The sequence below is a fragment of the Cavia porcellus genome, unplaced genomic scaffold (genome assembly GCF_034190915.1).
Source record: "Cavia porcellus strain 051 isolate PalLab524CR breed Dunkin Hartley unplaced genomic scaffold, mCavPor4.1 scaffold_11, whole genome shotgun sequence".
NCBI lineage: Eukaryota > Metazoa > Chordata > Mammalia > Rodentia > Caviidae > Cavia > Cavia porcellus.
The window spans coordinates 26,148,183-26,175,223 of NW_026947494.1; the positions used below are offsets into that span (position 1 = coordinate 26,148,183).

General features: G+C 39.6%; 1 protein-coding gene across 7 annotated transcripts in view; it reads right to left on the reverse strand.

The window, feature by feature from the left end:
- Nucleotides 1–4,751: 4,751 nt before the first annotated feature.
- Nucleotides 4,752–27,041, reverse strand: part of Drosha (drosha ribonuclease III) — a 125,490-nt gene continuing 103,200 nt past the window's right edge. For all 7 annotated transcript variants that reach the window (XM_063258028.1, XM_063258026.1, XM_063258024.1 and 4 more), the window contains 9 exons: nucleotides 26,134–26,178; nucleotides 24,525–24,682; nucleotides 23,569–23,674; nucleotides 13,908–14,049; nucleotides 12,481–12,563; nucleotides 12,287–12,390; nucleotides 9,600–9,692; nucleotides 8,799–8,845; nucleotides 4,752–5,139 (listed from right to left, as the gene is read on the reverse strand). In XM_063258028.1, coding sequence (XP_063114098.1) covers nucleotides 5,009–5,139; nucleotides 8,799–8,845; nucleotides 9,600–9,692; nucleotides 12,287–12,390; nucleotides 12,481–12,563; nucleotides 13,908–14,049; nucleotides 23,569–23,674; nucleotides 24,525–24,682; nucleotides 26,134–26,178 — 909 coding nt within the window. In that variant the 3' untranslated portion in view covers nucleotides 4,752–5,008. The remainder of the gene's footprint in view (nucleotides 5,140–8,798; nucleotides 8,846–9,599; nucleotides 9,693–12,286; nucleotides 12,391–12,480; nucleotides 12,564–13,907; nucleotides 14,050–23,568; nucleotides 23,675–24,524; nucleotides 24,683–26,133; nucleotides 26,179–27,041) is intronic.

A 27,041-nucleotide genomic window follows, 5' to 3' on the forward strand; every position in this document is an offset into this window, starting at 1 on the left:
TCATTCACTGGTGAGTTAAAAGCGGAGGTCCAAGGAGGGTCTCCTCACAGGGACACCATTGGTGCCAGTGCCAGTGCCAGACAGGTAAGAATCCAGCTGGGCTAGTCTGAGTATTTGCTCTGAGCAGCCCCCAGTTTTCTGCATAGAAGCAATAGAGGGACAATGGAGTTGGAATAAAGACAAGATGTGTTATATGAGTATACAAGATAGGGCTGGGGATTTAGCTCAGCAGTAAAAGTGCCTGCCTTGCAAGCGCACAGTCATAAGTTCGATTCTTGTACCAAAAAAAAAGTATTTAAGATATATAAAGACTATTTGGTCCATAGCAAAAATGCTGGAGAGGAAGTCCTCGCTGGAGAAAGATGAACACTGATGACAAAAACCTGGTCCAAGCCACCAGTTAGTGCTGCCACTCATGACAAAGCTTTTCCTTGAGTTTCTGTAGGTCTATCTTATCCTCTTAGCTAATGCTGCTGGAACTGTTACTTATCTGTCTCATTTCTTAAAGTAAGCACATTGCCTTGGAGAGCTGGAAAACATAGAAGACAAGCTCTCTGCTTCCTGCTGGATTCCATAGGACTCCTGCTGCCCTGATGCAGTCTTTAGCTCCTGTTAGATTTTTTGGTGCAGTTGAGACAAAGACAGAGACAAGAAAGCCTTTATTGCCAGTGCAGGAGGGCTGCTGGAGACTGAGAACCCTCAAACAGGGAAGCTGGGCTTTTATGGAGTTGAGTGGGGGACAGACACAGGATCATGGTGTCAGGAGAGGATGGAGGATCTTGGGCACACATGCAGAAAAAGAGCAGTTTACTTTGGGTGTAGAAGAACACAGATTAGCAACGCAGGGACATGCCGTCATTCTAGGGCCCAGTGCCACATTGGGCAGGCACCACGTTAAGTCTGGCAGTCTCATATGAGTGGAACCCAACATTCCCACCTTTTTGTTGTTATGGGGAGATGACTCTCTCACACTGATTCCTACTGACAAGCAGATCATGCTGGGGGCTGCTATAGTCTGGAATGATTGGCTGGGCCCATGTAGATGCTGATGCCAGGGATTTTGGCCAGGACAAGGAGTTCTCTGGTAGTGAAGGACCATATCCTGGATTGAAGAAATCTCAGAAAATGTGAAAATAGACATTTAATCTTTTAAATCATAGAATTTTAAGAGTAGGGGCATTTCTGAATCATCGAGTAGATATGTCAGCCTAAGCACATCAGTGCTGATCAGTGTGGCAGTCAGGGAGAGCAGAGTGAACAAGTTCATCTGGTTGGATTGCCAAGTATCTAATAAGGGATACTAAGTGCCTTCCTTAAAAACAGCAGCATTACTTAAGGTAATATTAGCTGCTAAATGGACAACCCTCAAACTTCAGGGGTTTAGAACACACATGTGCTTCTCACTTACACAAAGTCCAGATATCTAGCACCGAGGCCTAGTAAACTCAGCTATGAGTCTTCCCGGAGCCCTCCAGGCCTGGCTTCCTCTCCCTTGCTTCCCTCCTACAGTCTCAGTAGGGGCCCTTCACTTCGGGGCACAGCATTACTGAACTCTCTCTCCCACCAGCCAAGTGACTTGTAAAAGGAAAACTCTTCTATTCTTGGAGGACCACCAGGTCACCCTCCCTCAAGACTCAAGTGTGATTTGTATTTACTTATTTACAAGCTCTATGGAGGTGACTTTCTTAAATTGGCTTTTAGTTTAATTAGTGAGTCTGTGTGGATCTTCACAGAAGCAGGCGGCTAATGATGGGCTAGCATTGTTTGTTATCAAAAGTCATGGCTGAGCTCAGATAGATGAGCTGTGATATCATAGGGCTAAGATAGGAGGTAACATCTCTGCTGAGGCCTGCATGACTTCATAGGATAATTCTTTCCCAGAACAGGCTACAGAGCAGGTTACTTGTTAACAACAGTCTAAACTGGGCTGTGTTTGTCCCTTCTGCAAGAATGCTTTGACCCCTCTGCTACAAGCCTTGCCAGCCTGGCCTCACTATTTTCTATTAAACTTGCACTAAGAAAAAACAAAACAAAACCTGGGCCAAGGCAGGAGGCGAGAGGCTGGAGTGCAGCAGTCATGGTGCCACTGAGTTGCTGTGTGTGGCAGACTCAGAACTGGGCTGCTGGCCTCCTCATGCCCTGCAGAGTACTCGGGGCTGATCTACCCACGTAACCTGCCCAGCAGGCTCCAATACACAAGCCACAGGAGCACTGCCCAGGCTTCACTTCTCCAGGCCTCCAGAGCACTAAATTTGGGGAGAGAAGATGAAAAGGGCCTGAGTACTGTAGAGAGGAAACTCAAGTTCAATAAACATTTCTGAGTAGCATGCTGGCATTAGTACTATTCTGGTGCACAATCAACATTAGTGAAAGAGGGTCTGGGGATTTAGCTCAGTGGCATACGCACCTGCCTTGCAAGCAGGCAGTCGTGAGTTCGATCCCTAGTACCGATAAAAAGGAAAAAGACAAAAAATAAATAAATAAATAAAAACATTAGTGAAAGAACTTGTTTAAAAAACAGAAGTTCAGGGGCTGGGGATTTAGCTCAGCGGCCTAAGTGCCTGCCTTGTAAGCATGTGGTTGTGAGTTCAATCCCTGGTACTGACAAAAAAAAAAAAAAAAAAAAAAAAAAATATATATATATATATAACTTCAAGTATTTTCTCTTGATTTGCTCGAAACAATGTAAAGGCCACCAACAAATCCAGAATTTGTCTCCTTTTACTCCTGCTACCTGCTGCTCATTTCACTTAAGTATCATGCTTAAAAAGACCCCAATAAGGTAGTGGACATGCTAAAAACATCCTGGCTCAGAAGTGAGATTTTTCATCCCAGGACTGCCCTGAAGTTATCTTTGGTTTCACTGGTGGGGAGGAAGGACAGCAGGACAGCTTTTTCTTACAAACATCATCAGACAGTTTTTTTCATGAACAGATTAATAAGCCTTAGGGAGGTCTTCTCTCTAATGTGTGGGCACACACATGAATGCATAGGGGAAGACAGGTATGTGGAAACAACAAATTGCTTCAATCTATATACCTTTAGTTTGGTTAATGGATCATGGTCTATCCATACATGACACATAAAATATGACTAGCATGCATTCGACAAGATTGTATGTATTGTTTATGTCTACATGTCCCCCCAAAGCTTCATGCAGTCATGGAGATAGACTTCTAGAACTTGTGACTGATTCGTGGGCCAATCCTGGGATTATAGGTATGAGTGCTACACCCCCCCTAGGGTAGGAAGCCTGCATACAATGTAAGGGACTGTCTTCTCTCTATGCTCCTCCCTTTTGGCTCTTCTTGCTTTTGCTGTCTTCCACCACCATGAACTACTGTTCTCTGCCCTGCCCCTTGAAGCCAGCTGATTATGGACTGCAATCTCCACAAACTGTGAGCTAAATAAGCCTTCGCTTCCATAATTTTTGGCACTGGGTATTTTATCTCAGCAACAAGAAAAAAGCAAGCAACATTATGTAAATGAGAATTCAACACTGATACAATAGTTTAAAAAGAAAGGCTATGGAAACTGTATGTATGGTATGCCACTGCTTATAACACGTGTGTATGTACACAGGTCCAACAGTGTATAAAAATTCTCCAGGTAGTGGAATTATTGATTATTTTCCTACTTATGCTTTCTGCTTTTTCCTTAGTAGTTTCAAAGTAACATTTGTTTCTTTCTCTTGCTATGAAAAGTAATACATTTTCTAAATTTTCAATAATGGATCTATAACATTTAAATTATATCAGTGAGTCACACTGAAATAGGTGGAAATGCTATCTGAATGGCTCATTTCTTTCCTTCTTAACTCAGATGATACTGTTTTAGCAAGATCTCCTTGGTGACCCCACTGGACCCATTTCACTTTCTTCTTCATCTCCAGACACTGCAACCTTGTGTACTGAGTGTGTCTCTGAATTAGCATGCAACTTCGTGAAGGCAGGAGCTTTGTCTGTTTTACTCACTGGTGTATTCCCAGTGTCTGGAACAGTGCCCAACTCACAATAGGGCCCATACCATCCTGAGCATGCCTGCTCTTGTCTGATATGCAGTAGATGCTCAGTACATAATTATCTGCTGAAATAATGAATAAAAACATTATTTGTATTACAAAGAAGTTCTGCTTACATTAATAAGAAACCAATGATAGCCCATGTAAATAACGTTTTTTACTTAAATGGCACGTCTTTTAATGTTAGCCCCTTACTGAAGGGACTACTTACACAAGTGCACGAAAGCCATGAGCTCTCCACTTCCTACTCCTAACCCCTCTTCTCCAACACACATAAACAACTGAATACAATTCCAGGAAGTTCTGGGGGATCCCTGAAGCTTCTCTATAAACTTCTTGAAGGTCTGGACCACTGAGTCTGGGTGAGAGAAGTTAGTTTACAGGGCTGTCCGGTTTAGAATCATCATTTCTCCCCAGTTCAAATAATTCAAAGAATGTAAGTAATGCAAATACCAGTCTTCCTTCCTCCCTCTAGCCAGTTAAATGTTAAACAATTCCTTCCACAAAGAACTCACTGCTTCAAATGGAGCAGTTTCACCATTTGCAGCTGCGAAAAAACATCCGGATGAAAGCTGAAACTTTTAGTTAATTATTCAGAGATTTCAAAAGTATAGCTATTACTACAGTGTAGTCAAAATATCTGGTAAAGAGAATGTATCACTTGTAAGCTGAAAGACTGAGGTCAAAACCTGAGACAGAAATAAAAAAACAGCATCTATTCCACATAGTATGTGCTTTCTTGAATTTTATTGTTTAAAAAGAAAATTAAAAAGGAACAATGGACATCCGTTAAAGTGGAAGTTATCCATTTAAAGACCATCCAGCTAAAAACAGAACTTTAGATCAGTACAACGACAGGAGTGATTTGAGATTACGTTTTATTTCCATGTACACCACTGAGTGTCTGCAGGAAACTAGGCTAGGTGTCCACGGTCAACTGTCACAGTTACTGAGGAAGTAAATATGCCGCCACTTCTGTGCCCTCCTTTACTTCTTTATGTCTTCAGTCTCATCTGGCTCTCTCTCTTGATGCTCTCTTTCCCACCTCATTTCTTTTAACTCTTGTCTGTATTTCCGTTCAATGAACCGCTTCTGATGGGCCATCTGGGGAAAGTTATCTGACACAAGGAAATACATTATATACTTAATAAAGGATAGCAACTAGTGCAAAGAACAATGATAAACATATTCACATGATGAATGTGGTTGTGTTTTACAAGGTAAGAGGGGGAAAAAAAGGTTAGTTTTCTTCTGTTACTCTCTTTGTTATCTGAAATCCCACTGGAGGTCCGGATCAGGATCCCAGATCCTGGATTTCAGTATCTGATGTGAACTTGAGTGTAAGAGGCACCAAACCATAAACAAATGTTAAAACACAGATGATGTGGTTTTGGAATGTTCCCAACCACATACAAGTGATTTTCAGTCAGGGATGAAAAGACACAGTACAATGGTGTTTTACACTTTGGAAGAGCTCAAATCAAAAAATGACACTACTTCTTTATTTAACAAGAATTAAAGATTTTAAAAGAGAAAAGAAATCAAATGGACAAAAAGAGGCCACATCCTAAATCAATGTGTCTGGTCACATTCTCTTTTCAAAGTTGATCATCACAGGTTTAAAACTACTCTCTGCAAAAGTAACTCAGAGAACTTTGATTTGCTTAAAGGGAAAAAATCACTCACTGCCATAGTTGAAGCGCTTATGTAGTTTAATATTTGCTCTGTGCAATAATGCTACCAATGAAAATCTAGACTAAGGTTTAGAAATCTTACAATTGCATTGTTATCGTGGTAAAAACTAGTGTAGGGATGAAGTAAGAGATCAAGTGTAGAACATGAAATAGCCATTTTGCACCTCTAGTCAACAAACACACACTTAACCAGTAAAATCATAAAAGATGTGCATGCTGTCCAGTGACAAAGACGACACATGACGCTGCTCTGCTGGATGGCTAAGGACCTGTCTGGAGGAGAGGTGTGGTCTCTCCCGGGTCCTACACAGGAAGAATCCGAGGGTCCGGGAAACGGCATGTTTGCGGAAACGGGTTGGGTGTTGCCTTAAGGATGAAGTGTGATGACAGTGGATCTATGTATGCACGGCTCATTCTTAAATTCGTTTTTCTCTCTTTTAAAAATGGTATCAAATCCTGGCCCCATGCTGAAGGAGGGACAGGGACACAGTGGTAGAAAAAGCATTTGGAAGACAGGGAGTGAACCAGTAAAGACCTTGTATGCCTGGGAATGATTTTAAAACAAAAGGGAAATATGACCTCTGTACGTTAGAAGTAAAATAGTAATAAATCCTACTCCTAAATAATATTGAATTGATTCCTCACATATTATATGAATACAGGTTTCAACTATTACACTTTTACAGAAAACAAACACCAAGAAGTTGTAATAAAGCAAATTCCTACAAAATGAATGCTATTTTTTTCTATTGTAAAACTGGACTTGCAAGCTGGGGATTTAGCTCAGCAGCATAAACACCTGCCTTGCAAGCAGGCAGTCGTGAGTTCAATCGCCGGTACCGATAAAAAAAAGGAAAAAGACAAAAAAAAAAAAAAAAAAAACTGGACTTGCATTTTTTAAAACTCCCACTATTCAGCACTAACTACTGACAAATTTATAGAATATATAGTTTTCCTCTAAAAAGTAAAGTTATGCTACATTGATATACAACATAAGTATATATACTACATACATATCACATACACATACAAATGTCTAAAATTCCACCTTCCACTCTTATTTTTTTTTTACTTAATTGGCATATAACCGCTTTACCACAGCATTAGTTTTTAAAAGCATTATTTTAACGTGTTTCCACCAGTTTGAAGCATCGGTGGTACATGCATGATTGCCCCATCAGGATGGTGCCATCCACTGGACAGTCATGCATGTATCACCAATGCTACAGGGCGCCTGGTAGTGCGATACACAAATTCCTGCCCACTCGTCAGTGGGTTAATAGCTACAAAATATCAAAACACTTTTATACAGCAAGGGTTAGAAATTTACTGCCGACAGGCCAGATATAGCCCTTGCCCTGTTTTGTAAATAAAAATTTACCAGAAAGGAGACATCGTTAATCAGCCCGCAAACTCTCTGTGACTGCAATGCCACCAGAGAGGAGGAGTTATTGTGAGAGTAAGTATGTGGCCTACAAAGATCAACATACTTACACCTGGCCTCACACCTAACCCTTTACAGAAAATGTCAGCTAACCTGAGATACACTGTGATTTATTAAACATTGCCTTCATGTTAAACATGCAGTTTTACTTATTTTTTTTTTTGCTATTATAAATCAAATTGTCATGGTTATATAAACTCCAGTTCATAAGTCCAATTATTTCCTTAGGTTTCATCCCTGGAAATGAAATCTGGGTCAAAGAGTATGAAGCTGAAGGACCTGACACACAGAACTGCTTCCCGGAAGTTCACTCAGCCCGCTCCTGTAGCACGGTTGTGGAGGGCTGTCTCGCAGCAGGTGATCTCTGCATAATGTTTCATTGTCGAAGACAAGTGACCAAACAAACCTCAAAAGAAGCTTTAAGAATTTTCTAACTGGAAAGTGGAATCTTGCTTTTAATTTAATATGAATTGAGCACTTACATAAAAATTGGATGAAAAGGTTCCCAGCACAGTCAACACAAAACCCTGAGTGGAGGCTCCATGTAGGATGTCAGATGCTGCTGGCACCAGCCCCTGTGCCTGCTAACGAACCTCCCTGCCCCACCTTGTCTGCGGATCTCCACCTGGCTCGCAGCCCTCCCGCCTTTCCTGGAATCTCTCCCACGGCTGAGAATCCTGAGCCTCTTCTCTTTCAGCTTCTTGCACTCTGCTCTCTCCTACCTCTTCAGCTGGGCACGTGAAGAATAATGGAAGGGCACCGTCATGTGGTGCTCACAGGTTCTGCTGTGAGGCACAAAAGACCTCAGAAGAAAAATGCCTTGCACTTAAGCCTTCAATTTACAAAAGACTATGCACTTCCCAACATAGTCAATTATGTAACTGAAGTTTCTCCAACTCAGGCATGCTCCCCTCGACAATCTATCCCACAGAACTAAAAGCACCAATATGCAGACGTTCACTGTTGATGATGCTAGAAATACACACAAACACGTAAGGAATAATGTATCTGCCAATAATAAAATCCTGAATAAAGTACAGCATATACATAATAGGGATTAATAAAAATTAAAACCATTAACAGTGAATTGAGCCATTCTCTAAGACCTGCAAGACTGCCCATTTTATACTATTTAGCAAGAACAATGTATTTATTATACAAGATATCAGTATGTAAATAAACGCAGGATATAAATATTAATTAATTTTAATAAAACAATGGTCAAAACCAAACAAAAAATTCACATGTCCAGTATACTTTTATGCCTATAAAAGATTTTAGAAATATACAAAAATACATGGATGGAAACACTATAGCCTGTGAACAGCAGAATACTATAATATGCTCCCATCCATCCATTTCTCTATACTTTTAAAATGGTTGCCTAGTGGAGAGTAGGACTCCATACATAAAAGAACAATAGAAATAAAAGCACACTTGGGAATTGTATTTTTTATTTTAATTATAAGCCCTTTATAAATATCTCACTCTCTAGTATACTCTGTGAATGGAGAATAATTATGAAGAAAACAAGATCACATTTTATCAGTACTTACCATTTTTCTACTTCCTCATTTTCTTTCTATAAAACACTCATTACATTATAAACATATAATTACAGAAAAGGAGATAGTCTTACATTTTTCAAGTGCATCCATTGCCGCTCCCATTTCCGCTTGCTGAATACTATTGAATAAAATAAAGGTGAGGTACATTTTAATTCGGAGATTTTTTTTTTAAAAAAACACAAGTTATAGCTACACATTGTTAAGCCTGATTTTTATGTCTGGTGTATAAAATCTCACCTGAATTGTACAGGTAAGAATATATACAAGAGCATAAAAAAATGTCTTTTACTTGCACAAAGCCTATTTAAGATATTCATTCCACACTTTTAAGGCTGCAATAAAATATGTTCTATTTATATTAGGTCTAAAGTATTTTTTGCTTATGTTTGAATACCTTCAGAGTAAAGTCTAAAAGTAAAAGAACAAAATTACGTACAGTGACTGTCAAGATATAGACTAGAGGGTTCAAAGAAGGGTGATAATATACATAATGTTTTAAACTAAAGATGCTAGCATTTCCACAATGCTCAAGCAGTGATACGAAGTGAAAAGTTTAAGGATGTGTCTTGCACCAAGTGATACATCTGACACAACTACCGTGCACCAGCATTCCAGGGGCTGAGCACACCACTGAGGCCGACAGGGACGCACCTTCCCTGTGACCATGTGGCTTTCTCCAAGTAGCTAAATTAGCAAAGCAGTGCTTTCCTGTCCAAAGGGTCAGGCTGGCGGGGACAGTAATCCTTGGGATTCACTTAGCTATTACCCTCATTCTACTAGAAAAGACAGATGGCAAACTGGGAAATACCAAGTAAGAACTTCCGTGCACCCACGATATTCAGTCAATGAAATTAAGTGTTTTCCTCTCATACCTTGGTCCTTTCCCACAACCTATTCTTTCTCCCTTGAAATACACAGCCACGGTGTAGGTTCTAGCGTGGGATGGCCCCACCGTCTGCAGAGTCCTAAAAGGAAAGAAAAGAACATTAATTATGGGGAAGTGTTACTTAATTATTTTTGCTATTATAGAACTCTGACAAAAAATTGTACTTACTGCTGAGACAGAGGATAAAAATAACAACGCATATAAAAATGGTAGAAAAAGAAGAGGCTCTTTTTTGATTTGCTAACCATAAAAGTACAGACAGCTTTTGAAGAAGGAAATATAAAAATTATGCACTGCATTTTTGTATTTTCTCCAAAGTAATATGAATGGGACTTGAAAGGCTTATAGTGAAGTGTATGATACTTTTAAACAACTTCAGTGTGCGTATTTAAAGTGCAACAAAATCAACTTCAATTGTCAAAAGTTAACAGCTTTAGTCTGTTCTCTATTTTCCAGTGCTAATCGCAGCTAAAAAGAATAAATATTTGAGTAAAATACCTCATGTCACACCTCAGTGGTTTCACAAGCCCTGACAGATCCTCTCTTACATGTAATATCTTATCTAAGAGGTCAGGGAACACACATAATTTCTGAAGCAGCTGAGATTGCTTCAGAGGTATAGTGCAATGCCAAGTACACAACATGATCACCAAAATACAAAGCTCCAGGTACTCTGGATGTTAATGACGTGGTATAGATTTCAAATGCAATAAAACTGGTAACTTCATGGAAAAGGGAAATTAAAAGTAGACGACAAAGATAATGGAAGGAACACAGTAATCATGAAAAAGAACTATGTAAAACAACCCAATTATCTTGATAACAAAGAACAAACTCATTGTGTACCTTCACGCAGGAGATTTATGAGAAGGGAACACACTAATTTCCTTTGTGTTTATATTCTCCAAAGGATGAACGTGCACAGTGACCTCTTTAAGGTAGTACTTATTATAGCAATCATGCCTGCCCTAGGAGAACTTTATCATCCTATTTTATTTACTGAACTTTAATTATCATGTTGATGAGGAAATACTTTAAGTCTTTCATATCCTACAGTTGAGATATTCATTATGCTCATTAGGCACACATTAGAGGGCTATTTCTAAACATTCGGGGTTTTTTCTCCCAATGAAGAAAGGAAACGCTGTCTTACAGTGGCAGGTTCTTGGCACAATGTAGAGCAGCTTGCTGTGGGGTGACTCAACCTTCTCTTGGCCTCAGTTTTGTTTTTTAGCAGAAAAGCCTATTAAAGTATTGTGACTATTAAATAAAAACATGGAAAAAGATTTAAAATTCCCAACTGCCACTCCATGTTTTTCTTTGAGTATTCTGAAGCTTGAAAAGTCCAAAGGGGTCTCATTCCATGTGGAACACACATGTACAGATGTGTGACCCTGTGACATGTGTCTGCACAGGCGTCGGGCTAAACAGTGCCAGAACTAGGTTTGCAGACATCCTCAAAATCACACGTGGATGATACTGTGGGGCAGAACTCGTCTATTTTAATGACCCTCTCACTTCGTAATTCCTTTTTACATCACCTTCCAAATGCACATAAAGATTATAACAAGATGGTTACTTAACTACAGAGTGAAACCTGTTTTTGCCGCGCATACTGGCACATGCCTGTAATCCCAGCACTCGGGAGGCTGAGGCAGAGGGACTGTTGTGAGTTTGAGGCCAGCCTGGGCTATAAAGTGAGTTCAAGGCCAGTCGGATAGCAAAACCCTTTCTCAAAAAGGCAAAAAGAAAAGAGAATAGAAAAGAAAAGAAAAAACGAAACCTGCTTTTATCAAAACAGTGTAGTGACCCACTACTCACTTATGTTCCTGGGAGTCACTTCCGGCTACCTCTCAAAGAAAAAGATACTGAAAAATATAAAGCAGCTTTTGATTTAAAAAAAAAAAAAAAAGCTCTAAATACTTGAGTAACTCTGGGGCTGAGGATTTAGCTCAGCAGCATAAGCGCCTGCCTTGCAAGCAGGCAGTCATGAGTTCGATCCCTGGTACTGATAAAAAAAAAAAAAAAAAAAAAAAAACAACTTGAGTAACTCAGCAGCAGTGAACAATTGTCCTGCTTCTTACATGACCATGGCAGGAGACAGCCTATCTGTCAGCACCACAGCCAGGCCAACACAAGGTCCAGGAAAGTGTAGAGGGATGTGCAAATTCTGCTCCAAGTAAGCACACAGGCCTTTAATCTAGAGGCACAGCCCAGCAGAGGTTATAAGAAATAACAAGACAAATGTAAAAATGTGCTTAAGAACTACTTAAACTGGGTTTTCTTACCTTGATCTCATAATCTTAGAAGTCTTTCTTTCTGTGTTTGGTTTTGGGGGAGGGAGGTTACCGGAAATTGAACTCAGGACTTCCTGCTTGCCAGGCAGGTGCTGTGCCACAGAGCTATATCCCCGGCCCCTTTAGATGTCTTTGTGGCAAGAAGTAGTTTCCAGAGAATTTTAGAAAAGGCATAGAGATAATTGAGAGAGAACCCATTTACTTACAGTTAAGACTGAGCAGCCCAGACCTTCTGTGCAGGGCCCAGAGTCTCAGGGGCAGAAAGTCTCTGTCCTGGGCTCTTGTCATGACCACACCATTAGCTATTCCTCAAAGCACAGAAAAGATCACCTCTAAGCATGCTGAGACCAATGGCCTGCAGGCAGCAAGTACTCACTTGTACAGGGGAATGTCTGGCTCTTTTCCTTCTGTCCTAAGTGTCAAACAACATTGCTGCAGCTGGGATTTGGGGTCATTCCAATCCTGATTCAAAATGAACTCCTGTGACAAGTCCCCAAAAAGCATTTAATAATAAATCTTTAGTCACCAGAAACAAAGCATTTCACTAATTTAAACTTCCTAAGAGCTTACTTTTAGTCGTGGAAAGAAACAGACATTCATGAAAGTATGAACATATTCCAAATCCTTATCAATGTACAGCGCTGCAATAAATGCTGGGGAGAAAAAAACATTTAAAAATAAACCACAATTCACTGCCATTTATCAGAAAGAGCAAGAAACTGAAACTTACGTAACACTGTAATAAGACTTTTCAACTTCTAGGCCCTCTTTATTATTTAGCACCCCTATTTCATCTTCCTTCAAATAAGACTTTATATCAGAAGCAGCAAAATAGATGAATGATTAAGATGCAAAATCACACAAGTACAAAAACCAAATTGCATTTAGCCAAGGGCTAAGTGAACAGTTAAAAAGATACATGAAAATGGTATCTGGGAACACAATCGTGCTAACATTAAATAAATTGAAGTATGACTTAAGGATCACAGGAGGAACTCATCACTGGGCTGTACTCTTAACACCAATCTTGAGGTCACCCATGTGTAAAGGTCCTATGTTAAATTTCTCAAACAGAAAACAAATGGGCAACTGAAAGATTTGATCCACCCAAATGGAGAAAAATTTAGTTCTGGGCTTACTGACAATGTAATACTTTATATAAGCTTGTATTAACAAATATTGACGCTCAAAGATGACTTCATTAAAAATAACTTTAATCAAGAAGACAAATGGCATATTGTTAAAAATAAAAATACCTTTTACCAAGCTGAAAACAATGCCAGTGACACTGATCTTTCAGGTAAGTTTTATATAATCCTAATCTTTCAATTACTTTTCTTCAGTTGAAAAAGAAGTTTCGATTAGCTCTGTACCTTCTAAATGAACTGATCTGCACAGTAGACTTTAGTATTTATAAATAATTCCAATTGTCAAAAAATATTATGGCCATAAAATGAAAAGTGCTAAGGCCCAGTGAATGATCTAGTACTTTGAAAGTAATCTCAGAAGCAATAAAATTACTTTAAAGAGCTGTGATGGAACTGACCATGCCACCAGACCATACCAGAAACTGCAAAAGATGGCCTCTGTCTGTAGAGCTTTGTGCTCATTCAGAACAATGGATGATAATTTTAGTGCTTAGTGAACAAATTACCATTCTTTTTCTGTGCCTCTTTTTGAAGTCTACTCGGTATGATTCACAATGACCAAATGCCACATTCTATTACTGTTTCACATAAGGGGATGCAATGACTGAGCGTCAGGGAGGTAAGAGGAAGGCACCACTGAATACAGACTGAACATAAGAAGCATTATTCACGTATCGCAACTTCAAATTATTCTCCATCAAGGAAATTCTAGTGTGAAGCATTAGTAAAAAACTAAAATGGAAAAGAAGTTTCTTTAACAAGAACATAATCATGAGAACAATAGTGGTCAGTTTGATTTAAACTTTGAAGCTACAGATTAAGAGAAAAGCTGTACTCTGCGGGACTCACATTCCAAGAGGTCTGCCAGCGTCTTGGTCCTCAGGGCCACGGGCCTCTTGGTTTTGTCGTTAGTTATGGCGTACTCCTGCATGCCCAGCTCCTCTGCCACCTTGGCTTGAGTTCTGTTATTCACTAAAGAGCTTCGCAACAACTGGCCAGAAGGAATTGGGGTACATTTAGAAACATGCCATTTTGGGTATCTCCCTTGCTCCTGTGTTAGAACCAATCAGCCTGAGAGTATCACATGACAGGGACACCAGGTAAGTGAAGGTCTGAGTTGTCATCCATCTTCCCCTGACAACAGTGACACACTCCACGTGCTTCTAGCTTCTCCATAATAACACCCTCTACTCTGCCACCTTGATTTTACCTGACATGGAAAAAGCCCGTCTACTTGTTCAGTAGCTGTGGAACAGGGATGGAAGGTATGCTTTCATATGATTAAAGAGCATAGCTTCTATCAAGTTTAAAAGCCACCAAACGAGGAAGGATTGAATTTTTTAAAAAATAAATTTCACCAAGATAATTTACATTCAAGAAAATACACTTGCTTTGAGTATAAGGTTAGATGAATTCTGAAAATCTCGTACGTTTCTGTCACCCCACACAAATTTCCTGTATCTCTATGTGATCAGTTCTTCCCAGCTGCCATCAGGCAAACTCCACCTGTCTTCTGTCAGGACCACTTTTTAGAAGTTTAAAGTAAACATCAAGTGTCATGGTACTGATCCTAACTCTGATATTACAGGATTTAAGGTGATATTTTAGTAAGTATTAGTGAAAAGATTTAGATTATTTACCTTTTTTTTGTTTTAAAGATTTATGCTACCTATCCTGAGAATAAGTTTTTTTATACAGAGACCCTTTGTCTTTAATCAAATTAAAACAGAATTTTCATATTTCAACTTCCGGAATTCAAATAAAAAAAAAAAAAATCACACAACTAAGAGTCCTCTAAGATTTACCCAAGTAGTAACATAGGACACTGCATGAAAATTATACAACTGATCCATTGTAGAGGTAGCCATCAAACAAGGTCAGCTTAGTCATTTAACATGCACTTGGAGAGAAGCGGGGAGAGAAGCTTAGAGTCATGGGAGACTACAAACAGGGGAGCTCACCAAATAAAACCTGAACATGATTATCCCTGATCTGTAAGATCTGGAAGAATAATCCACCTAAAACTACAACAGATACAACAAATTCTTGCTTCCTAAATTTGGGACGGGGTTGAGGAAGCGGCTGTGAGTCCTGCTAGTATTACACCCTCTGCTACGGAACGTCGCACTTTGTTTATTAGATGCAAGTTTTATGCTCTGTGGCTCCACAGTGTCAAGAGAGCTTATGAAAACCGAGATTTACTTTCAATGCTTGATACTGAATCCCTGACAATAGACAAATAAGAACCAATATGTTCTTAATTTGTCTGACAATGATTCATGAAGCAGAAACACAACTTGATCTTCATAAGCCATTTCTGCTGTTGAAGTTTAGACTATTATTCTTTGCCTGTCTTCACTCCCTTCCTCCTTTAACTCCATCTTTTCTTCAATACAGTGTTGTATTGAAATTAATATCCACAAAATAGCTCAAAATTAATAGCGTCAAGAATACCACGTTAATAGAAGACCCAACCAATCAGGAGCCCCTAACCTCGTATCTTGTAATTATAGAATCCTTGAGCTGAAAGGAATATATATTCCTTGGTTTGGATTTCAAATTGGAGGGGAAGGGTCCTCAAAGTATAACCACTGGGGAACAGAAAGACAATTTCGGGTATATGGTTATGCTGAGAAAATTAGGTCCTTTTAGAATATATGCTGGTGAGGAGGAAAAAAAAACTGGTTAGGATGTATCATGGAACGCTCTTGCCTCAGAAAAAGGAGCCCAAGACACACATGCTCATACACCAAGATGATACATCGCTGCTTCCTGGCCCCAGCTGCCACCTTCCAGGGTCAAGGCCCCTCATCTACTGTTGTGCAGCAATGCTGATGCCAGAGGAAAGAATGGAAACAGAAGAGCTTCCAGTTTTACTTAAGACAAGCTGTGACAGGTCCTAAGGCAGTGGGCAGCTAGCAGAAAGTGAGATCTGTAAAAGTTCTTGCCAAAAACTCAGAGCCTGGACCAAAAGCCAGTGGAGGAGGGAAGCTATTAATCATCTTTACTTTCATAAGCTATTTATATTTAGAAGACGAGTTGAAAATCCAAATGGTAGTTCTTTAAATGACAGTTTCTATCCTTGTCATGTGCAGAACTCTACTTCACAGTGAATCTGCTATTTGCCAGAAAGTAGCATTCTAGGGGTGTCATCAAGGAGGAAACCTTCCAAAGTGACAGCGGTTCAGTGTGCTAGTGGTAGAAGCCCAATTATACGACAGGTTCTCTACTGAAAGCTGCACAACCCAAGAGGATCAGCAGCATCCCACGTTTCAGGAACAGACTCAGGCCTACAGAAGCCACACCCAAACTGGCCACAGCAATGTGTGGTGGTGGCCACAGTGCCGGCGCCCAGACCACAGAGACACAGGTGCTCCTCTAGACCCTGGCCACCCAGAAAGGCCAATCCCAGGTAAAAGTGCTTCAGAGGCTCACCTACATGGCTGTAATTCAGAATCATAAGACACATCAGAGATAATGATGTTCTGGCTTCTTTCAAGAACCAAGGAATCAAGATTTCTGGGTATATATTACAGATGCTTGCTGCTTGAAAAAAGGCAAGGCCCCTCATCTACTGAATGCAGAATCTGAAGTGGAAAAGACTGAGTTACCAGTGGGAAAAAATGAGAGAGGGTTTTCTAAGAAAAAGAACTGCTATACCAAAAGCCAGGGGTGGTGACATAGGAAGTTGACCATCAGGTACAACTAGAGGAGAAATCAGAGCCAAGTGGTGGAGAGCAGCTGCAGGGGAGGCCAGGAGGTGATGGGAGGATCCTCCCTTGGAAGATGAGGATGCCCATGAGGGGCAGTGGTGACATAATTCATTACATTAGAAAGAGTGTGGTAGACAGATTTGAGTTTCAAGACATAAAGATAGAAAGCTGTGGATACTGATAAAATTACTGTATTACAAAGAGAACATATTTGCTTTTTACTTTTCAGTAGAAATCTAGTAAATGAACATTAAGCACCCAAATGAGCACAAGACAGTTACCAGACATAAGTAATATCATGTATTATGTAACACAGTAAAAAAAAAAGCACTTGGGCTCATACTGTGGCGCTAGCACTTCAAAACTAAGTGAGTCTGTGTAAGTGACAAATTCTCTCTGGGCCTCAGTCTCCTCATATGTTACAGGGGAGAAAGAAGTATCCACTTCACAGGACTGTTAGAAGAATTAGATTGAATCAATATGCAATCTAATTATAGTGCCTGGCTTCTAAAAAACACAGCTGAAATGTTAGTTGCTGCTGTTATCTACAATAGCATCACCACTATCAGGCAAGATTTGTTTGCTCTTCTGGGAAAGGATTCTAGAAAGTTCCAGGAATTCCTCTGGATTTATTTCTAATACAAAATACTCTGATATCTTTTCTCTTCATTGTCTTCAAAGCTCTGCATTTTGCCAAGAGCTAAACTGTCCCTGACACCCCTTTTGTTAACACCCCCCTAAAAAAAGACAAAGTGTAACTTGAAGAAAGCCACAGTTTGGAGCGCTCTGTAAACCTGCGAAAAAAGCTGCTGATTCTAGATGCAATGTCAGGGACCAAGGTAAATCTTAAATTCTAGTTTTGAGTGTTGGGATGTTTCCTATTATGTTAGCATAGCAGGCTTTCATAATCATTAAAACTAAATTTTCATAAAAATAAGCTTTATTGGTTTAAATCAAACATATGTATTGGCATTCTTTCGTTAATGTCCCTATTCACTATTGATTCTAACCAGAAAACCACAAGTGTAAGACATGAGCTACCAAAGAGAGCCACCTAGTGTAAAATAAGTAGACTGATTTGCTATTGTCAGAGCTTTAATGTAAGAACACGGGGTGAAAGCAGAATATACTATTAAAAGTGACAGTGATATGCCACACTGATCTATTATTCCAACAGTGGTAGCCAGATGGTCTCCATTTCCCATGATAATTTAAAAAAAGGGGTACACAAATGCTAGCAGGCAGAATGCAGGTCAGATACAAAGAGCCAAATTATGTCAGTGATGGAGAAATCCTTAAGCAGGAGGCTGGAGAATCTGTCTTCTCAAAGACATCCTTTTAAATAAGACACCTGTTTGTCCGGATGATTCATACTCAGTGCTGTCTGGAGGCAGCAGGGCAGGATTAGATCATTGGTTCTTGAGGGGTTTTTTATTTGTATGTGTTCTCATTCTCATTATCCCAAATCGTTCCTCCAAAATCAAACAAAACTTCAAGTTCATCTTGCTAATAGCTGCCACTGCTGGTCACAGTGCCCTACAGACACAAGGCCCAGTGCTTTGCACAAGGTAGGTATGGGGGTTATCAGCTCTTTTCAGAATGGCAGCAAAACAGAGAAAAGGCTAAGAGAGAATGACATACAGAATATTCTTATCGCTAAAATTTTACAATTGTCACAAGGCAGGCATTCTGATGTAAGAAAATGCTTTCTTCAAAATAGCCTGTTTGTGGTGATTCCAGTGGGTAGGCTAAACATACAGAAACTTCAGTGTATGAAACAGAACCTTTTCCTTCTATATTCCAATGCAGACTTGGTTATACTAGAACAACTGTGCAAGCCTATCATTTCTTCTCAAGTAGGACTTTTGAAATACTCAGCATATAAAGCAATGTTTCTCTCCATCACTATTCTAAGCTTGAAAATCACATTTGCTCAGCTGTCCTTATTCATTCCTTGTCAAACACGTGTATGAGGGAATGGCTCAAAAGTAACAAGGCCTTCCAGTGGAAATTACTGTAGTGGTACATCGTTTAATCACAATAATCAATCATTTGCCATCCTCCTACCCAACGCAGCCGCAATACATGGTCCTCAGTGCAGTTTAAATTAATTTTATCCTCAAGCAGTCATAAGTTAGTTTTAGTTTCTTCCCTTACACATAAAGTAACATGCTGCTTTCCTTCAGGATCACTTTTCCTTCCTTCTCAATATGACTTAGCTGCCTGCAAAGCTCTCACTCGTGATTCAGGGAGGAGGGCAGAGTCTCAGGGAATGTTTCCCCCACTTTCTGGACTCCCACATAAAGAAGACTAGGGGTACCAGGCAGATAAAAGTTAGGGCTGGAAACCAAGTAGTTTCCCGATAGAACTGCCCAAAGGCTGGAGTGTAACAGGGGGCTTGAAGAAGCACCAAGCAGGCGGGGTAGACTGCAGACAGCACGTAACTGCAGGCTGAGCAGGTGGGCAAGGTCAGACACCGCCACTTTGCTCCCTCTTCAGTCACCACTGGAAAGACAGTGTGAAAGAGTGTTAAGCTGAGACATAAAGGCTGAGCTTTGTGAGCACTGATACACAAAGATCCCCCCCACCCCACCCTCAAGACCCTGAAAATCAGGAAGAAGGGAACAGACCAAAACCTTCACCTTCACAGTGTTTACTGATGGGAGAAAACAGACAAATGGTAAAACATACACTTTGTACTTAGGAGAAAAAAAAAGAGACAAGGTTTTAGGTTGAGGAAGGAGTGCTAAGGACAGGGGAAAGAAGAAGGCTTCATGGATAAAAGGACTGGGAACAGAACCTAAGGGAGGTGAGGGATTCAGCTATGTGGACAAAAGGGAGGGCAAAGGCCGAGCAAGTGCTTGCTTAGTGTCCTGCAGGAACCTCTGCAGGTCATGTGAACTGTGGAGGAGACAGAGTCAACACAACAGCAGGGAGCCAGGTCAGACAAGGTGATTCTAACACTGTCTTTTACCCTGGAGGCCAGGAAGGTTTAGAGGTTTTGCAAAAAGGAAGGTTGTTATCTGGCTTCTCCTTAAAATGATCCCTCTAGATATTGTTCTGAAAATAGACCCAGGGAAGGGGGAACAGATGGAAGAGTAGGGCTATAATTTAGACACCAGCAGCTCAGATCAGGGTGGTAATAGTGGAGCTTGTAAGTGGTCAGGTTCAGGATAAACTTAGGAGGTTAAAATCAATCAGATATGCTAATGGATGGGAAGTATAATGTGAGAGAAAGGAAAGACTCAAGGATGACTCCAAGAGTTTTAGCCTAAGCAACTGGAATAATGGACTCATTCTTACTGATAGAATACTAAGAGAGAAGCAGGTTTGGGAGTAAAATTGGTTTTGTTTTGGACATACCAGATTTGAGACGTCTATTAGAAATCCAACTAAGGATTTGAGTATCTATATATACAGATATTTAAGCAGATCTATATTTGACAGAGTCTGGAGTGTGAGGCAGAAGTAAAGGCTTAAGACATAAAGCAGGAAGTCGCACACAGATACATTCAAAGCCATAAAACAGAAGGAATGAGATCACTTATGGAGCAGAAGTCACTGGAGAAGAGACGAGGTCTGACAATTGAGAACTGGGACAACTCCAGTGTTAAAAAGCTGGGGAAGGGGGCTGGGGATTTAGCTCAGCAGCATAAGCACCTGTCTTGCAAGCAGGCGGTCATGAGTTCGATCCCCAGTACCGGTTTAAAAAAAAAAAAAAAAAAGCTGGGGAAGACAAAGAGAAACAACCAACAAGTAAAGCAAATATAGTCACAGATCTACTGTGAAAAAACTCTTGGCTCCAGCATGTAAAATGGGATGGAAAGCATCACAAGCTGATACAAGAGCAGGGCAGGAAGTTGCAAAAATGCCTTCACCTAGGCCTGAGGCCTGGGTGTCCTGGAAGAGTAGGGGGCCCTGAAAGCCCACCCAGAAAAACACTGCACTGCCTTTGTGCTCTGTTTGAACAGAACCTTAAGGCACCTACCACTTGCGGTTTAGTAAATCTCACTCCTTCCAACTGGATCTCTTTGCCTCATTCCTTTAGAACTTTGGCAGCTGTGCAGAAATCATTGCAATGATCCAGGTGAATGAGGCTGTCAATGACGCAGACAAGGTGGTAAGAGGAGCCACTCAAGAGGTACAAGAAGAGTAACGCTGTCAGGATTGTAAATAGATCAGAGTACGAGGAAGGCAGGTAGAGAAAGGAACCAAATACAACGTCCACATTTCTAATATGCAACCCTGGAGAGATAGATGCTGCTGCTATTCCATTACTCAAGAAATACTGGAGGACAGCGCAGTGAGAGACGATTAGAAATCTAGTCTTGGACATGTGGGGATGCTGAGGAGGCAGCTGGGCTTGGAGCTCAGAACAGAGGTGAGACTGAAGAGATCGGCTGGCATCTTGCCAATGGGGTAAAACTGCTGACCTCAGGAAAAGACTGCTTTGGAGACACTAGGAAAAAGAAGGCATGGCCCAGGAGTGATTTCATGCACACTGGAATATAGTATTCATTAGCTGTAAAGAAGAGATGACTCCAAAAAAACAGGTAAGGACAGAGTAGCAAAAGAGGCTATAGGAAACTAAACACAGGGATAGAAGCCAAATGAAGGTGCTCTTTCAAGGAGGGAGGGAACTTCATGTCCATCTGATGAAAGTTAATGCCTCTTAAAATACATATTTAACTTATGACAGATCATTCTAATCTTGCCAGCAGATCTGCTGGTCCTGTTAATTTCTACCAAAGGTTTTTGTGACAATAGTTTATAAAACTGTCAGATCACAATTTTGTCACTTGTTAATATCATTTTAATATGCAGGTTAAAAACTTTCCAATTTTAAGACTGCGAGTCTGATAAACACATTTTGGATAAGACCACATTTCTGGCATTAAAGTGATTTTGGAAGGAACCCAGAACTGGAGTCTCTAGCATAATCCTAGTTTTAGCTTTTCTAGACCACAGGCAGGATTCATGTATTATTGAGTTTTGGTTTTATTATCCATTGAACACCTTGGGTATAGGGAATAGAACATGCTATGAGTAGATAGTTAACTGTAAACTTGTTGATATGTAACATTTCATCTTCATAAGATCCTCAAGATCTTAAATAATTTCAGAAGACTACTGAGTATGGGAAATGTCTGTATTTGAATCACACATTTCCATCAGAGGCCTCTATCTGAACATAACACGAATTACTAGGTTGAGTTTTTGATTGGTTCAGTTAATTCTCAGATGAACAAGATACTGTTGACACCTATCAAGTGTATTCCCTAATGGAGAATATTGCAATTTATTGTTTTCCTAAGTAAGATAAGACACAGTACGTTCATGTTTTCTTAAGAATATATTATTAACTCAAGAAGGAACTTCTTTCATGTTCATGAAAGCAATTATCTTTAAATGGTAAACAGTTAATTTAAAATTAAACTTAAGAGTACTGCTGATTCCTCTATACTCATCATGGCATGTGGTACATAGTAAGCATTCAATAAATATTCACTGAGTGAATGAGTGCGATGCTTAGAAAATCCATAAACATTTACATCTAACCATAGACAAATCGCTATATTCTTCCTAATTTCAATAATTATGCTTCAAATAACCTATTTTTTTAGGGTTCATAGTTGCACAAACAAGATCCAATTCTAAACAAAGTGAGACTCACATAAAAACTGTGAAGTTTCAGAATATGAAAGACTTGTTATTTGTTTCAACATAATCAAGACTGTACTAACAAAGCAGGTACATTACAGTATAGGACTATTTTAATTTGTTCAAAGTATTTGTTTTCTCAACGCCCAAGTTTCAAGGGACTTCCCAAAGGTCACTCTTAGTGCCTTAAAAAATCACTGCAACTGCCTTCTAAATATATTTTGTCCATCATACTGTTTCATAGAGGAAAAACAGTATGTAGCAAATAAAAAAGTTCAATCAAGTGTTATAATGTGAAACAAAAGAGAGCAATGGTGACCATTTCAATTAGTTCATCAATCAGACTTGCCTGTGTTAACTTCCTTTCAACTCCACCATGGTCTAATCAAGCTGAGCCCCTGCTGCCTCTAATCTTCTGATCTTTCCTTCTCCTTTCCCTTTTTTTCTTCCTTTGTTCAGAGCTGAGCATCAAACCTTGGGCCTTATGCATGCTAGGCAAGTGCTCTACACTGAGACATGTTCCCACTCCAACCTGCTGTTTCATGGCATGCCCTTGTCTCTCTAATCCTAGTGTGCAGAATGTCAGTGCACACAACTTTCCTCCCACTAAGTCCCAGTGGTCGAATCCTACCCATCCTCGAAGGCTCACACACCACATTATCCATAAGGTGTCATTGTACTTCATAGTTACAAGAAACTTTTTTCTCAACAAACTCACCAATTTACTTATGTCTCTTTATAATACTTAACACTTGCATCCATTATAAACACTTCCTTCTACTTTTTATAGTGTATATTTACATGTAACACTTACTATATAAAGAGGCCATATTTATTTGTAGTTGCTTATACTTTTACCTCTTCCAAAATTTTAACTTTCGGACAACTGGGTGACCTCTTCTTTGCTACACCCAAGGGGCTAATCCCGTCTTGCATGGAGTAACTAACCATTAAATGTGTTCTCATCACATATTGCTTAGTATGCAATTTACACACTGAACGGAACAAAGTCATATGACATGCTGTTTCGAACTAAGTTATCAGTTACATAAATACCTAACTAGTGCCTCTAATCTTCATTCTCTATTATACAGCAGCAATCTTACAGGAGAGAGAGTGACTGAAGACAAACTCACAGTTAAGTGTCCTTCATGATGATCTGGGAAATGAATGAACAGGTACTCTGTAGCCACCAGTTGCATTATGGAATCACCTAGAAATTCCATCCTCTGATTGTGGCCTCTGAAAAAAGAGACATCAGTATAAAGAAATCAGTAAGCATTTGTGGTCACCAGGAAAAGACTCCAATTTTTTTTTAAAAAAGCATAATTTAAGAAGACAATATATTCCCCTTGAGAGCACAAAATTAAGTACACTGATACCCCTCAATTGAGAAGAGCCCTGAGTTAATACAGGCTAAGTTTCAAAGGAGAATAAAATGAATATTATCTAAGAAAGAAACAACTGATAAAATACTCCATTATTCAAACCTGGAATCTAGTTAGGGGAAACTGACAAGAAAAATCCGTGACAAGAATCTTTCATCTTTACAGCTTAAAGACAGTTGAGAATATATGATCTGAGAAATCACAACCAGTGTAAGAACTCAAAAGAAAATGAAGTTTTGCTTATTTTCTTATTGTACTAGCTCATAATCTCATTATTCACTCAGAGCTGGGGTCTGAGGGCCAAATTCAGGTCCCAGCTTGATGCACAAATACATTTTGAGTGGAACACAGTCATACTCACTCTTTTGATGCATGGCTACTTGCGTGCTGCTATGACAAAGCCAAATCACTATACATAGAACACAAACCCTATAATATTTAACGTGTGCCGCTGTATGGAAAAAGATTTTGCTTCCCTTACACTTCTCTTAAACTTCTTGACTGAATAAGATGCACGATAATTGGGTAAAAAATACTGGACTGGAGCACATGCCCTGGTCCACCCCGTGTCTGACCACTCATCTGTTGGATGCTTCCCCGGAAGTTCGTGTACAATCTCAGTCCCTTTGAAGGGCACTTAGAAAGGTCTACAGTTGACTAGTCTAAATGGTCACACTGGGACCACAGGAGTACTTGTAACTCACAGGGTCAGATGGTTAAATCCCACAGTTCTCAATGTGAATGCCCTTGCCAGAAGTCGAACGTGAGTAAAAATTACTCCAATTGCTTCTTCAAACTCAGTAAGTTTCTGTAGAACTGGAGAAGTTTCAATAAGTTGTCGATCAGTATTTGGCTCTTGTAGCTACAGGAAAACAGAAATAAAAGCCATATGTAGTTTTTTTTGTTGCAAGAGTAATTATGAATTCAAAGGCAGTGTTTTATAAAATTCCTTCTCCCGTGGGCAGAAATTTCTAAAATGCCAATAAAACATGGAAGCTTGTGCCTCATCTCTTAGAACGGCAAACAAACCTAATATTTAAAGAAGGCTCAAATAATATTTTCCAATCTTCCATCAAATTTCAAGGCCAAGCACTGTACACAGATAGTTCAAAATCCCAAGTATTAGACTAATTCTCCAAGGAAGATGTGAGCTGAAGAACAGCTGGTAGAGAATATATATATTTGGTAAAGCAGCAGTTCCCCAACTTTAGCATTCATGAGAACACTCGCAGGGCTTGTTAAAGGCAGATGGCTGGGGCCGACCCCCAGAGCAACTGACTTTGTATGTCTGGAATGAGGTCTGTGAATCTGCCTCCCTGACAAGTGCCCAGTGTAACACATCCTGCTGGTCTGGGGACCACTCTCAGACCCACCTGCTTTGGAGTAACTTGACTACGAGGTACCAAACTATTTTGGCAACAGAAAATCATTAAAACTAAACTCAACTTACACTGGGGATTATTACACCACTAAACTATTGTTAAGTGGTGTTCCACTTAACAATAAGCCTTTAATAACTGGCAGAGAGCAGATATAAAAATGATATTCAAATGAACATTTTCAATAACACTGGGCAACTTCAACTTATTGTCTTAAGATATTCTGAATTAATGTCATACATTACCAGAAAGCCTCTTATGAGAGTTTAACCACTGATGATTTTTCTTTTTCCACTCATTTAACATACATATTCACGTATAAAAATATACATAGATGAGTGTACATATACATATATCCCCAAGTAAATGAGAAATCTTAAAAGTGAAAAGTAGAAAGTTAAATTAACTTATGAAAAGGGTGTCACTGAAAATAGATCTTTTAAATTCCTAAAACTTGAGTTAAAAATCTATGATATAGATTACACTGTTAATTTGCAGTAAATGTTATGCAATTTGATTCAAGTCAAATCCCTCAATTTATACAATTCAAATTAGGTTACAATTTAGCAATGTTAACTTATTATTTGTTCCGCTTTTTGAATTTGCCCAGACTTGCTTCCACACTATGTTCCCTACAAGCGCAGGCATGTAGACACATAGGAGTCCACATACGGTGCTTTGAATAGCACATACTGGGCCATTAGTATACGGTAGTTCCTCTTGCCTTGGAGGGAAGATGACCCTGTGTCTCCCAGGCCACATGAATCCAACTTATTATTTGTTCCTAGGTGTTTCTACCGTGACACCCAACACAGAATTATAATGTCACTGAAGGGAAAAAAGATAAAAGCAGGAGAGGGGGAAACCAGCAAAGAAATGTAAAATGAATGGCTGCAGTTATAAAGCTCACTGCAGACAGGAGGGTCACACTTACTTGGAGTGGGTGGAGAGGATAATTGAGCCAGACTTCGCGCAGGTCCTGGAAAATGGAGTGATGCCTTTAATGCTCAAGGGAGCCATTTAACACACTCTCGAGTACTAAATAAAATGTCATTATTTGAAATACTGAACTATTTCAGATGCTGACTCCACTTATTGCAAATTCAATAGTGCTAGCAAACTAATTTTTTAAAAGCGTATTCACCACTCAAACTGCCTGTAGTGACTCTAATTAGTCTATTAAGTTGGGGTGGAAAAGAGCCACCCCCAGCCCCAAAAGTCAGAGACATCTCTTAAAACTAAGTTATGCATTTGTTTAACCTAATACACTGGATTGAGCAGCCGCATTAATCATATCTTTTAGTGCACCATTCCCGAGAAATGTGCATCAATTGTGCTTTTTGTATGTAAAACTCACCTCAAATGTCTTTTATTTTAGGCACTAATTCAGTATCACATGAACTATTTAAAAATGGGATAGGAGGGGTCAGCAGGACAGTGCCTCCCTAGCAAGTGCAAGGTTGTGAGTTTGATCCTAATACAAAATAAAATAATAAAATAAAAAGATTGGGGTGGGAAATACTCTTATCTCATTCATAAGTTCTGACATTTATGAAATCGCACTTTTACTGTGGGCCATACAAATGTCTACTTGAAATGCAGAAATGAATACATTTTATGGAAAATCTGAGTGTATTACTGAGTTAAATCTAGTAGTTATAATTACAACTTCTTAGGATTGGAGTTTTTCCTTCATGGTCAGACCCTAGGAGTCTCTGAATCTACTTTCTGGCCTTGATATTGGGTTTCTGAAAAATACCCCTCAATTTAAAAAAAAAAAAAGGTGGGGGGGAATAGTTTTCTAAAAAAATTTTTGAGGTGGGGAGCATGGATAGGAAGTAC